The sequence below is a fragment of the Manihot esculenta genome, chromosome 6 (assembly GCF_001659605.2).
Source record: "Manihot esculenta cultivar AM560-2 chromosome 6, M.esculenta_v8, whole genome shotgun sequence".
NCBI classification, from domain to species: domain Eukaryota; kingdom Viridiplantae; phylum Streptophyta; class Magnoliopsida; order Malpighiales; family Euphorbiaceae; genus Manihot; species Manihot esculenta.
The window spans coordinates 13,842,706-13,856,929 of record NC_035166.2 but is presented as its reverse complement, the minus strand read 5'-3'; the positions used below and the strand labels follow the sequence as shown (position 1 = coordinate 13,856,929).

At 32.2% G+C, this 14,224-nt stretch overlaps 1 protein-coding gene across 1 annotated transcript; it reads right to left on the bottom strand.

The window, feature by feature from the left end:
• Nucleotides 1-2,933: 2,933 nt before the first annotated feature.
• On the bottom strand, nucleotides 2,934-7,145 carry LOC110617850 (receptor-like protein 56). The gene is made up of 8 exons (XM_021760856.2): nucleotides 6,569-7,145; nucleotides 6,314-6,469; nucleotides 6,085-6,159; nucleotides 5,871-6,008; nucleotides 5,704-5,778; nucleotides 5,316-5,471; nucleotides 4,835-4,978; nucleotides 2,934-4,738 (listed from the first exon to the last, which is right to left on the bottom strand). The coding sequence occupies exons 1-8, from the start codon at nucleotides 6,921-6,923 to the stop codon at nucleotides 2,934-2,936; spliced, it is 2,904 nt and encodes a 967-aa protein (XP_021616548.1). The 5' UTR covers nucleotides 6,924-7,145.
• Between the last annotated feature and the right edge of the window lie 7,079 nt (nucleotides 7,146-14,224).

The window sequence follows — 14,224 nt, the reverse complement described above, 5'->3', positions numbered from 1 at the left end:
TTATTTTAATAGATGGAAATTTGAGGACAACTGGTGCCTTTATATAAAAGGAGACAACTCTCTCCCTTTCTATATAGATAGAATATGTTTGATAAATACCGGAGTAAACTAATCGAGTCGATTTTTGAAAAATTTAATTTTAATTTGTTAAAATTTCTTCAAACTCGAGTTAAATTTGAACTTTATTCTTTTCGAATTTAAGCCGAATATTAGAAAGTTCAACCTTAATTCGTGTAGTAAACGAGTTTAGACGAGTCGAACTTTTATCGAAATTAATCTCAAATAGTTTATGAATGGTTGAATTTATTTATATGTATAACGAGTTTTAATTTAAAATTAAAATAATTTTAGTTAAATAAGTATATCTATAAATTAGCTCGTAAATTTATAAAAATGAACTTTTAAATTTTAATGATTCAAATATATGCAAGTTTAAGAGTGTAACTAAATTATATAAAACTGAATTTTAAAAAATTTAGATTTACTTATGAAAGTATATGTAGGGTTTAAGTTTATTTCTCTTACGATAATAATATCAACTTATTTAAGAAAACTGCTCACGAATCTATTTATGAGTTTTGTTCATAAATTTAGAAATGAACCAAGCTCACAAGGCGAGCTCACGAGTCTTAACGAGTTAAATAGATAAATTAAATTAAGTTTGGTTCATTTAAATTTAGTTCGTTTATCTAACAAAATTTAAGACAAAATTTAAACTTAATCTATTTATCAACTTATTTAGTAATCATTCTAATTTATTAGATAAACGAACTAAATTTAAACTTCATAATATTTAACTCGTTAAGACTCGTGAGCTCGCCTTGTGAGCTTGGTTCATTTCTAAATTTATGAACAAAACTCATAAATAGATTCGTGAGCAGTTTTCTTAAATAAGTTGATATTATTATCGTAAGAGAAATAAACTTAAACCCTACATATACTTTCATAAGTAAATCTAAATTTTTTAAAATTCAGTTTTATATAATTTAGTTACACTCTTAAACTTGCATATATTTGAATCATTAAAATTTAAAAGTTCATTTTTATAAATTTACGAGCTAATTTATAGATATACTTATTTAACTAAAATTATTTTAATTTTAAATTAAAACTCGTTATACATATAAATAAATTCAACCATTCATAAACTATTTGAGATTAATTTCGATAAAAGTTCGACTCGTCTAAACTCGTTTACTACACGAATTAAGGTTGAACTTTCTAATATTCGGCTTAAATTCGAAAAGAATAAAGTTCAAATTTAACTCGAGTTTGAAGAAATTTTAACAAATTAAAATTAAATTTTTCAAAAATCGACTCGATTAGTTTACTCCGGTATTTATCAAACATATTCTATCTATATAGAAAGGGAGAGAGTTGTCTCCTTTTATATAAAGGCACCAGTTGTCCTCAAATTTCCATCTATTAAAATAATAATAATAAATATCTTTCTCTGATTGGAGATCTTGTAAAATATTTTATTTGTGGGTCTCTTTTTTCTTTCTTTCTTTTTTTTTTTCATATAACTAAAAGTATTTTTTTTTAATAAATTCATATGCATTATTATTAAACTGAATTTACAAGATCGATGTTGATCGAATTTTTATACAACTGAATTTTGAATAGCTTATGAACGATTTAGTTCATTTACTGTTCCCCAACTTTCTGAATCAGCAAGTAAGATTAATCAGACTACCCATAAAAAAATTTATTTAATCCAACATAAACAATTAGAGCATAATAAGCCATGAAACTCGGAATTAGAAGAACATATAAGCATTGCCTTTAAGCATTCATGGATGCAGAAATTTAAATTAGAGAGTTTTTTTTTTTAGTCCAAACTATAATTTTACTTAATTCATAAAAATATTTATTTATATATATAAAGTTTTTAAAATAAAATTTAATTTTAGGTAGAAAAATAAAAAGAATTTATATGTATAAACTTTTATAAGTTAAATTAATTTATTTACATTAAATATTGAATGAATTTTTAAAATTTTTTTAATATGACTTATCTAAATTATTATCGGTTAAAAATTATATTTGATTTTAATATTTTGATATATATTTAAAATATTTTAAATTTAAACTATAACAATGAATTATTAAATTTATTTTTTGTTTACACTAAACAGTGATAACGAGTATGTCTAAATTTTCATAAAACGATAAAATTATTATTGTTTAATTTTATCAATTTATAAAATTTTAGAATATAATCAGCAAATTTAGAACGTAATTAATAATATATATAATCAATTTAATATTTTTCTAATAAATAATTAATTTATATTTAATTATTATAATTTTACGTGTTTAATGGGTTAATTTCAACTATTACAAAATTTGCATATATATTAAGTCAATAAATTAAATAATTACTAAATAACTTATCTTATAAATATTTTAAAATAAAAAAATTAAGCAAAATACATAAAGTTAAAATCTAAAAATTAAACATAAATTTTTTAAATTGAAAAAAAAAAGAAAAAAAAATATAAATTAGAATGATTGCTCTAAAATTGTATTAGTATTAAAATTTTATTTATAAAAGAATTATTATTAGATTCGTAAATTTTAAAAATTTTACTAATTCTCAATTTTATAAAAATCACTCAATTAAAATTTTCATATATTTTTATAAAATCAAGTGTTATTTAGTCCTGTTAGTAACTTGTTTTACTTTTCATTTTATTTTACCTTTAATCAAAAAGAATAAATAGTACATATATTTAAATGCACAATGACTAAATGATACATATAATGAAAATTATATGAATTAAATGATATAATATTTAAAAAATGTTAATAAGTTTATAAATATTAAAAAGTTTATTTTATAGAGGATAAAAATATTTTAATTGAATAATTTTTAAATAGGATAAATTAATAAAAATTACATGAATATCATCATAAAATTTTCAAAAAGTTCAGGCGCACAGCCCCTTGCCCCTTAGTAGGTTAAGAAAATATGGGAAATGGGCGATTTTCACCTCTATGAAAGTAAACCATGCTCGTCGCCAATATGGGTTTATGTATAAAACTGCACCAATTGTCAGTAATGCCACGACGTAAGCTACACCAAAGCTCACATAGAAAACCTCCATGTCAATGAAGCCACTATTATCCTCGGTTGTCGCATTACAACTCTTTGGCAGTGGCAGTCCACAAAGGAATGGATTTCCCTCATAACTACTCCCAGTAAAAAACCAAGTGTTTGCATCTTCCATAGGTATTGATCCATATAAATTATTATAAGCTACACTGAACACAAGTAGACGAAGATGAGTAAGCTCACCAGGAATTTTCCCATCCAACTGGTTGTAAGAAAGATCCAAGCTTTGAATTACAGTTGAGAATGTTGATGGAATAGGTCCTGTCAAACTGTTGTGAGAGAGGTTCAACACTTGAACATTTCCCAATTCAGGAGGAATTTCTCCACTCAATTTGTTGTAGGAAAGATCCATTATAGAAAATGAGTAAAGAGTGATTTCCAGATAAGAATATGTTGTAAATTTCATTTGCTTACTCTCAATTCTTGGATCTTTCACACGAAAATAGTCGGCAAATCTTAAGCAAGGAATGATATGACCAGAGAGATTGTTATGAGATAAGTCAAGGAAGTTTAAGCTACTCAAATTGCACAAATGATTTGGAATTTCACCTTCAAGGTTGTTATAACTCAAGGATATATAGCTTAAATATGGAAGCCTACCAATCCATTCGGGAATGGTCCCAATCAAAGAATTATCTCCAAGATCCAGGGTTACCAACTTAGAGCAGTCAGAAAATGCATTTCTAATTGATCCTTGTAGCCTGTTTTCAGACAAGTAAACATATGCCAACTCTGAAGGGTTGAAGTTTGGTGGTAAACTTCCAAAGATATTGTTTTTTGATAGGTCTAAAATCTCAAGTGAAGACATATTCCCCATGGACCCTGGGATCCTACAAGAGAGAGAGTTGTCACTAACATCCAACATCTCCAAATTGGAGCACTTGTACAAGTTATCAGGTATACTTCCTGTGAACTGATTTCCATCCAATTGTAAAGTTGTCAAGGAGCTGACATTGCTAAGTGATGAGGGAATGTTGCCACTGAAACCATTTCTAGACATTTTCAAAACTTTTAACATTGGGAAAGATACTCCAATTCCTGCTGGAACATGCCCCTGTAAGCCATTATTGGAGATATCTAAGTTTGACAAGCCCATATGAGTATGAATTGGAAGTTGGAGAGGCCCTGAAAGAGAAGTATTGGCTAAATAAAGCATAACTAGGTTTGTGTTGTTCTCTAACAACCAAAATGGAAAGCTCCCCTTCATTTGAATATATGAGATGTCAAAAACTTTCAACTCTTGTTGATAGTAGAGGAATTTGGGAAATGCTCCACCATATCCGAGACCAGACAAAACAAGAGTTTCTAACTGGAATTTTGGGATCAAATTATGCACCTTTGTATCTGCATATACTTCACTACCCTCAGCATGGAATTGCTTGAGTCTTGTATGGTTGAAAAGTGGACCGAGTGAAATTGGGATTTGAAAGTGATTGTGTGAAAGTTCTAATTCTTGGATGGATGTCCAACTCCCAAGGGGGAAGATTTTTCCAGTGAAACTATTGTAAGAGAGGGTTAACTGTTGAAGGGAAGTCAAATTTGCTAAACACAAAGGCAATGTACCAATGAGATTATTATAACCGATATCTAGAACCTGAAGATCTTCCAAATTGCATATACCTGAAATTTATGTATTCATGAAAACTTTAGCTGGAACCGTTCACAAGCGTGTGAGAATAATAGAGAGAAGAGAGAGAGAGAGTTGATCAACCTTACCTTGAGACAAAGTGCCACTGAGTCCACAATCATACAATGATAAAGTCTTAAGAGAGGTTATATTTGAAATAATTTGAAGGATGTTGTTGTTGGTAGCAGAATAATTCATGTATAAGTTTTCCAGCTTCTTGAAATTGGGCAACCCTACAGTAATCATAGTAAAAAACAACAGGAATGATGAAGAGCTAAACTTATATTAATGATGCAAAGTTCTCTCTCTCTTTTGGTTGGTTTGTTTAGTACCTTCTTCTTCATATCCAAAAAAAAAAAAATTTATATTAATTCATCAACTAGTCTTTTCTTTTAAGCAAAGTTTCACTCCGTATTTCTCCCAGAACTTTTATTGCTCAAGCCAGAATGTTGTTTTGGCTAAAGAAGTGAAAAGTGGTGTGTCTATGAGTTGCCACAAAAACATGTCTTTCAAGCTGGTTAAATTTATACATCAAGAACAAGAATTTTAGGCATTATTGCTACAGCTTACCTTGAGCAGATTCTAGTGATTTCAAATAATTGTTTTGTAGAGAAAGGATCTTGAGATATGGAAATGCTCCCAATGAATGCAACAGTGAAGAGTTTCCTCCATAACCAATGATGCTATCCAGAAGTAGTTTGCTCAACTTACTTAGACCTCTAGCATCTGCAAGTGAGAAAAAGGGAAACAAACTTTCAAATATTTATCATTGCTTTAAGAAATTTGAGGGGAAAATCGTCCTGGAAAATTCTAGTTTTATCAATAAATAAAACTGTAGACTATGCAAGTTAGTGCACAACAAATTGCAGGCCTATATTATGAAGCTGAGATGTTCTGTTCTATTGTGCTAGTTCTGCTTGTAGCAGCCACTTCATCAAATTTAACTCGTGTCTGGTACCTTTCAGAGCCTCAAAGCGGATGATTTGATTTTCGCTTAGATCTAACTCCTCCAAGTTGTTCAAACCCTCAAATTCTAGACAACAAACAAAGCTGAATTATTTAGATCACTGAAAATTAACCTTTAATCATATGGGTCCAAAAGAGTAGATAAAAACCATAGCTAACCTTTCAAGTTAAGTGTTCCAGTGAGTGAACTTTGCCTCACATACAGAGATTTGAGAGATGCAAACCCCTTAAGATATGAGAGCTTGTTGTTATCAAGGCCATTGTAACTCAGATCAAGGAGCTCCAGATTCCTCAAACCTAGAAATTTCTCATACTGATATGTATATTTAAGAAAGAAAATCATATAATAAATGCAATGAAGATCAATTCATACCATGAGAGGATATAAAACCTTTAATTCCATTCGCTCGTAAACTCAGCTCCTTCAAGCTTGTTAGGTTATTCAATACTGCATAAACGCAATTGTACTATCAAATTCATACCCCCAATTAGGAATTAAGAATTTCACAATAATTCAATTCAATTGATTTTTTTTTTTATCCATTTTCTTGTTTTGCTGATATTATTTCGTTCTGAGAAGGGTGGAAGGAAGTGGAACTCACCTTGAATATCAATTATTCCTTTCAGTCTATTGTCGTCTAAATTTAAAGATTTTAAAGATGAAAAGCCACTTAGAGATGGCAGGATGGTGTTGATGAATTTGTTCATACTTAAATCAAGAGACTCCAAATTGTCAAGATTCCATAATCTTTCAAAACCTGGAAAAGAGTTACAGCCAGTAGCTTTGATCATAAAACAGATAAATTTGAATTGAACATAAATTACAAGATAATTAAAACTATAAGCAAGAAATGAACCTTCATTTTCAACACAACCCGCAATGTTAAAATCGACCAAGGAAAGACGTTTCAATTCTTTGAAGGGAACAAACAAAGAGGCATTGAGATACCAATCTGCGCTTGTCCAACTCCAATCCATCCTGAGATGAAGTGATGTTACTCGCCCTGTAACGGGACTGCACTCTACATATTCCCAATAACAACAGTTGGGAATTTTCCCCCAAGAATCCAAGGCCACGCTATTAGAAGCGTTGAAGTAAGCTTTGAGCTTCAACAAGGCAATTCTCTCGTCATCCCAACAACCATCACACAACCACTTCCCATGAAACAATAAAACTATCAAAACGGACAGCCACAACTGGCTAAGACCCATGTTAATACAATGCAATCACTTCTTGAGTGAAGCAAGCTACCGGGTTCAATTAGGCTTTTTAACAAATACTTGTAATGCAATGGAGTCATCCATCTATTAGAAATTGAGAACCAATTCGCAGTTTCCTTGTAGTTGCATTTGTCTTTGAGAAAGCTAAGTCGGGAAGGAGACTTTGACTTGCAAGTCATCCATGCTATGCTAACTAGGGCTGTCACTTTTTGGAATTTCGAATCCCATTGAAGAATGGTATTAAATGAATAAAAAAAAAAAAACAGATCTATTTAATTATTTGATTTTAATTTTGATTTTAATTCTTTGTGTCAAGAACAGTATCAAAATTAAATTGAAACTATATCAAAACTGTATTAAATCCAACCGTAACGAAAAATTAATATTATATATATATATTTTTTAAATAATTTTAGTAATATTATATTATATAATTTTAGTAATATATTTTATATTTTATATATTTTTAATATAATTTTATAATTTATATTATTAAAATTATAAAATTTTATTATTCTATTTAATGAATTTAAATCTTAATTTTATAAATTATTAAATAATATATAATAAAAAATTATAAATAAGTAAAAGTATAAATAAAATAATTATTTAAAAATTATTTCAAACTTAATAAAAATTTAGTTTGTTGTGTGTGTATACACTTTTTTTATTATTTTTATATTTTATACTATTTAAATATTTTTATAAATTAAATTATTCATATAATTTAAATATAACCTTTTCTCTTTTAATGTTAAATAATTACTAAGAATATTATAAAATAATTATATAATTTAATTAATTATTAAAAATTTTTAATAATATCATTTAAATAATTTAATTAGTTAATATAATTTATTCTTTGTTATTTCAAGGTAAATATATTAATCACTTTATAATTTTTATTATATTATATGAGTGAATATTCACATATTAGTAATATAATATATTTTTATATATTAATTATATATTTATTTTTATATTAAAAATAACTAATATCAAAATAATAATAAAATTAATAATACTAATATTTAAACAATAATAATATCAATATTAATATACATTTTATATAATTCTCATTATAAATATTATATTATTTTATATATAATTATATAAAATGTATATTAATATTGATATTATTATTGTTTAAATATTAGTATTATTAATTTTATTATTATTTTGATATTAGTTATGTATTATTTTAAAATAAGTATAATAATATTATAATTTTTTTTGTAAAAATTAATACTTAAAGTGAAATTAAAATTAAAGTTAAAAAATTAAAATTGTTTAAAATTTTATTAAAATCGTATTGAAATTTAATTTTAAATACGATAATTAAAAATAAAGAACGGTGGGTTTGGTTTCGATTCTGATCCTTAATAAAAATTATATCAAAATTGCTATTTGCAGTAATACCCAAAGGGTTGATGTTGCATCTGTCTTAAGAAACAAAATATCTGCAGGATATCTTAGAGAATCGTTGATGAACTTCATCCAATGCAGATTCTCATTTGAGTAGAGAAAGTACGAAGTCTAAGGAATAGGGTTTTTAGAAATTTGGTATCTGGAAAAATTTTTTTTCTTGGCAATTTAGGTTAAAAAAATTTAATTGCTAATATGGGTTTGACCGCCCACATGGCGGTCAGATTCTATTCCTGAGGCATTTTAGCTTGGTGCTTTTAACAATAACGTCAAGAAATTTTTTTTTTTTTAAGTATGTTCGCTAGCACATCCAACTTCACTTTTTTTTTTTCAATTATTAACATATTATAATAATATATTTATATTATATTAATGTGATAATATTATTTATAATATATTTTTTATAATAATAAATTCTTCATAATATATTTAATTATTTTTAATATATTATTATAATAACACTGTAATTAAATAATATCAGTTATAAATTTATTGATATATAGTTATTATATTTTATATATTTTATTATTTTTAATATATAAAAATTTTATAAAAGTTGATAATCAAGAAACTGAAAAAAAAATTTAGAATTATTATATTATTATGTTATTAAAAGTATATAATATTACTGAATTAAATAATTCATAAAAAAATAGATAAATAAATTAATTAATTAATATATATAAATATTTAAAATTATAAAAATTAAATTTATATTTTATTGGATTGCTTTTATATAACAGTACGTATAATCGCAAAATAATATTAATTTTGTAACTTTAAAATTATATAGTATGAGTAATGTTTTTTATTTTAATATTAATAATTAAATATATTAATATTTAGAATTATAAAATAACATTATGTTGCGAGTAGAACTACTGGATTGTTTATAATTTATAAAAAAATAGATAAATTAATTAATTAATATAAATATTTAAAATTATAAGAATTAAATTTAAATTTTATTGGACTGCTCTCATGTAACTGTACACGTCTAATCGAGAATAATATTAATTTTATGATACTGAATTTATATAGTGTTAGTAATGTTTTTAATTTTCTCGGGCACTGGTACCTATCTGCAACCTCTAAGGCGTCCACCCAAGGCAGGACTCCGAACTCCTCTAAGTCACCTGCAGCTCCAAGGCCTAAGACGATCTCTACCCCAGCTTCCTAAGAGCCTATCACCATCGAAGAATTTACGGAGAGTGGTTCCAAGGGAGGAGCCGAGGTTGCTCCTTCTATAGCACGACCTAAGCATGTCGCTGCCGCTAGCTCCATTGTAATCAGGGCGCCACTAGCAAGAGAGCCTAATATTCCGAGGTCCCTTCCGAGGGCCAGGCCTCCAAGAAGGCACGTGTAGCTGGGTCTCCCGAGGCCATTCTCCCTCCTCCTGCTAACAAAGGGAAGCAGGTCATAGGGCAGTTGTCTTCTGCCCCTGACAACGAGCTCTTCAATGCTACTGAGGTGACTCCTGGGTCCGCGGCGACCTCTGTGGCTGAGATGTTGCGGGAGAAGATGTTTAGCAGGATATCTGATGTCTCTGATCTGTGCTTCCTTGCTCTCACCAGCCACCTGTTGCTATGAGATCCAGAAAAATAGGTTTTTACAGTATATAAGTGAGCTTAACCAGGGGAGATCACGTCCCTCACCCTTTATTTCTTTTCCTTTTGTCCTCTAGTGACCTATCTCTGTCACTTAGACCTGTACATACTGACATGCCAGCGTATCACTCTCTATCAGGAGGCCATTTAATTCCCTTCGGCGCGTGTGCTGATAGGGCTGCGAGGTGACTGAACCTCTCTCTTACCTCTTGTCACGTCACCGGGCTAGGCTATCTTCTGGTGGACCTGCGCGTGTGGTCAGTCCGGCCTGCTTCACATCACCGGACTGGTGTAATACCCGGCTAGATTCTGGCATCGGAATCCCTACCTTCCGGCGAAATCTCCGTTGGAATCGGGAATTCTGAAGATGCCAGAGGCTTCTAGAGGGGTAAGATGTGTTTTCAAAAATGTTTTTACTGATTTCATGGTTTTAAATGGAAAAGAATTGAGTTTTGAAAAGAAAAGACCAAGGAAGCATGTGCCAGGTTCGGCCGCCGAAAGTCAAGTTCGGCCGCCGAACATGGGAAGGTTTCGGGAGCGCTTTTGGCCTCCGAAAGCTTGGTTTGAACGAACCAAGGTTCGGCCGCCGAACCTCAAGTTCGGCCGCCGAACATGCATGAGTTTAGAGGGCACGTTAGGTTGCCGAAGGTTGTTGACCAGGCCACCTATAAAGAGCCCTCAGATCGGAAATGGGCGAGTTTTCTCCCCATTCTCGAGCTCAGGTGAGTTTATACTCTCATTTGGTCGTTTACATGCTTTCTCTACCCATCCCTCAAGTTTTCATGAGTTCTACCCTTGTTTTGAAGTTTTGAAGCTTAAATAGGAGTTTTGGGAGTTTGGAGACTTTTGGAGCTTGGATCCTCCACATCTCCAAGTTAGGGATCGCACCAACCCTCGATCTTCAAGAGGTAAGTGTAGATCTTTGCTTCCTTTTCGTTTTAATGAAGTTTTAAGTAAGTTTAAAGATGTTTTAATGCTTGAGTATGGGTAGATATGCATGTTAGGGTTTATGTGGGTTTTATGCCCAATGTATATTTATGTGATGTTGTGTTGGGGGTTTAAGTTAGTTTATGCTCTTTTATGCATGTGGGAGAGTGTATGCATGATTGGGAGAGAGCAAGTGAGGTTTTGAGTAGTTTTGATGGTTTTGGCTTATGTGGGTCATAAGCTATTTATGTATGCTTTATGATGTTCCTTGTTGGAGTTTAAGCTTGTTTAAGCTCCTTTGTGCATGGTTAAGGGTTTATGCATGTTTTTAAGAGGTTGGATGCATGTTTTGGGTGTTTGGAGGCTTGTTTGTGCATGAGGCTGAGTTCTGGATGAACTCAGGTTCGGCAGCCGAAGGGACTTTCGGCCGCCGAACCTGCCTGTGGTGGCTTGTTTTGGCTGCCGAACCTTGCCTCCGAAAGTTGGACTTTCGGCTCTGGAGGGGAGTTTCGGCCGCCGAAGGTGCCGCCGAAAATGGCTGAGTTTCGGCTCTGGAAAGGACTTTCGGCCGTCGAAGGTGCCGCCGAAAGTGGCTGAGTTTCGGCTCTGGAGGGACTTTCGGCCACTGAAAGTGCCCTGTCCAGCCTTTTCTTTGGTGTTTTCTATGCATGCTTTGGTGATGTTTTAGGGAAGTTTTTGGGTAGTTGTTTATGAGTTGTTTAGAGTGTATTTGGCACCTCATTCGAGTCCACCTGTGTAGGATTGGACCCGAGGGACCGAGGAGGCCGTCAGTATTAGCTGTTGCAGAGTCAGTCCAGCGTCTGCCAGAGGTGAGTAGAACTAAACTTAATCTTTTATTTTACGAAATCAAATGCCTAAAGCATGTTCATGCATCATGTTTACATGTAATAGGTTGATTGCACTAGTTACACGAATATGACGCATTGCATTATTTACTGTTGATGTGGATGGACCAAGGCGACTCCAATGGCCCACGATCTGTCATGATAAGAGAAGTCCTGTGGAGCTCCTTTGAGGGCCGGGCACCATGTAGAAAGTCCTGTGTGAGCTCCTTTGGGGGCCGGGCACCATGTTATGTAATGAAAGTCCTGTGTGAGCTCCTTTGGGGGCTGGGCACCGACAGACGGAGCTTTGGAGGTCATGTCCAATCCGTGATGTGAATTGTTTGTGCTGTGACGCATTTCATAAAAGCATGTAATTAATGAACTATTTTTATTGTTTCTACTCATTGGGCTTTTTAGCTCACCCCTCTCCCCTAACCCCAGTGTTGCAGGTCTGAGGAAGATTGGAAAGTCTCAAGAGTTAATGTTATGATAATGTATTAGATTAGTACTTCTAGTGTGGACATGTAATGTAAATTGATATAATGGATTGTAAGATAATGAAATGTAATGTAATGCAAGTATAGTGGAGTTGTGTTATGTATTAGTACTGTGCTTGGCCCTAAGGCTTGGTTAGTCCCTTTTTAGTACATGATGTATGTAATGTTTTAATGTTGAGTTGAGTTTGAACCAAACTTGTGGCATGTGATGTTTACCACGCTAGAGTATCTGATGAGGACTCTAGTGGAGGTTTTATGTTTTATGGTTTGATGCATGCACAAGTTAGGTTTTGGTTCATCGGATGTGATTCAAGCTTGATGTATGTTGTGTTGACCCAGCTAGAGCATTTGTTGAGGGCTCTAGTATGGGGTTCTTTTATGTTTCCAGTTATGTCGCATACAGGTCAAGCTCGGTATTTACATCAGATGTTTAAGTTTTTATGTTAATGTTTGATCATGTATGGGATTATACCAGCTGTACAGGATGTATGTTAGGCTTGCTATGGGTCTCAGCTGACGCGGAACCCTATGGCACAAGCCTCAAACCCACACGCACAAGTAGATACGGAATCCAAAGATCTGATAAATCCACCTCCTATGGCACCCCAAACTTAGAGAAGCTGAAACACCAATGATCGAAGGATTTAGATGAGAATCCGACAAACGCCACAACGAATAGTTGATAAGTTAGCCAAGATTCCTGGTGCAATTGATGAAAGCAAATCCTCACTCTCACTCAAAGCAATACACGCCAAAGGCATGAAAGAAATTCTGAAAAATTTGATTAAAAGCTGCCTCTTACAATTGTTTCTTATCCTTATATAGTAAGGAGAAAAACAAATAAAACCCTAAGACACTCTTCTTGGGCTCTTAAACACATAAGACCCAAGCCTAATCACACACTAAAATAACACATAGGTATTAAAATATAAGCCCACAACATGGCCCAACACTCTAAAACTTAAAAGATAAAATATGGGCAGAATACAAGCCCAAACAAAACTAAAATAAAACAAGTGTTTAAATAATAAAACTAGCAAGCCCATCATAACAAAGTTGAATCTTCACAAAAGCCTTACTTGACCTTCACTTTAGGCTTTCCTTTATGTAGTTTTAGCCCATAGGTTTGATTAGGCTCCCTCAGCCTATGATTGCAAGTGTTGCACCAAATCTGTCCCATATGAAATAAAGCACGCCCCAAATATATATGGATTATATGAATATGATTTTGAACTACTCTTGGATCCATTGGAATGATATATTAGTCATAGAAAGATCATGTGGATGTGACCCATTCTCCTCTACAACTTCCAAAACAGTCTTATTCACCTCCTCCACCTCATCAGTCATGTGCTCCCCATGTCCACCATCATTCACAACCTCTTCTATAAGCTCATTAATGGAATTTTCAAGAACAACTACATTAGATGCATGCATTACAACTTCCTCTTCAATTTGAATCTCTATGGAAGTTGACATTGGAACTTTAGCCTCTTCTTTCTCCTTTTCTTTCTCCATCTTCCCTCCTTGAACTAGTCTTGATTCTTTTCCAGCCTCGTTACCGTCAAACTCACTCTTTTCTCTCATTTTTTCCACAGAACTCAAGCTCTCACTCACCTTTGTAGCCAAGGCCGAAGCCTCCCTCTCCCTCTCCAGCATTTTTATGTGATCGGCATATACCTCTTGAGGTGATAAAGGAGCGAGTATAAGCTTCTGTCCTTCATGAGTGAAGGAGTACTTGTTATTGAGCCCATCATGTTGCACCTTTCTATCATATTGCCACGGCCTACCCAACAATATATGGCTTGCCTGCATAGGTACCACATCGCACAAGATCTCATCCTTATACCTACTAATAGAAAATGGTATAACCACCTGGCGTGTAACTCTGACCTCACCACAATCGTTCAACCATTGCAATCTGTATGGCTTAGGGTGTTTAATAGAAGCCAAGCCCAATTTCTCCACCATATACACACTAGCCACATTTG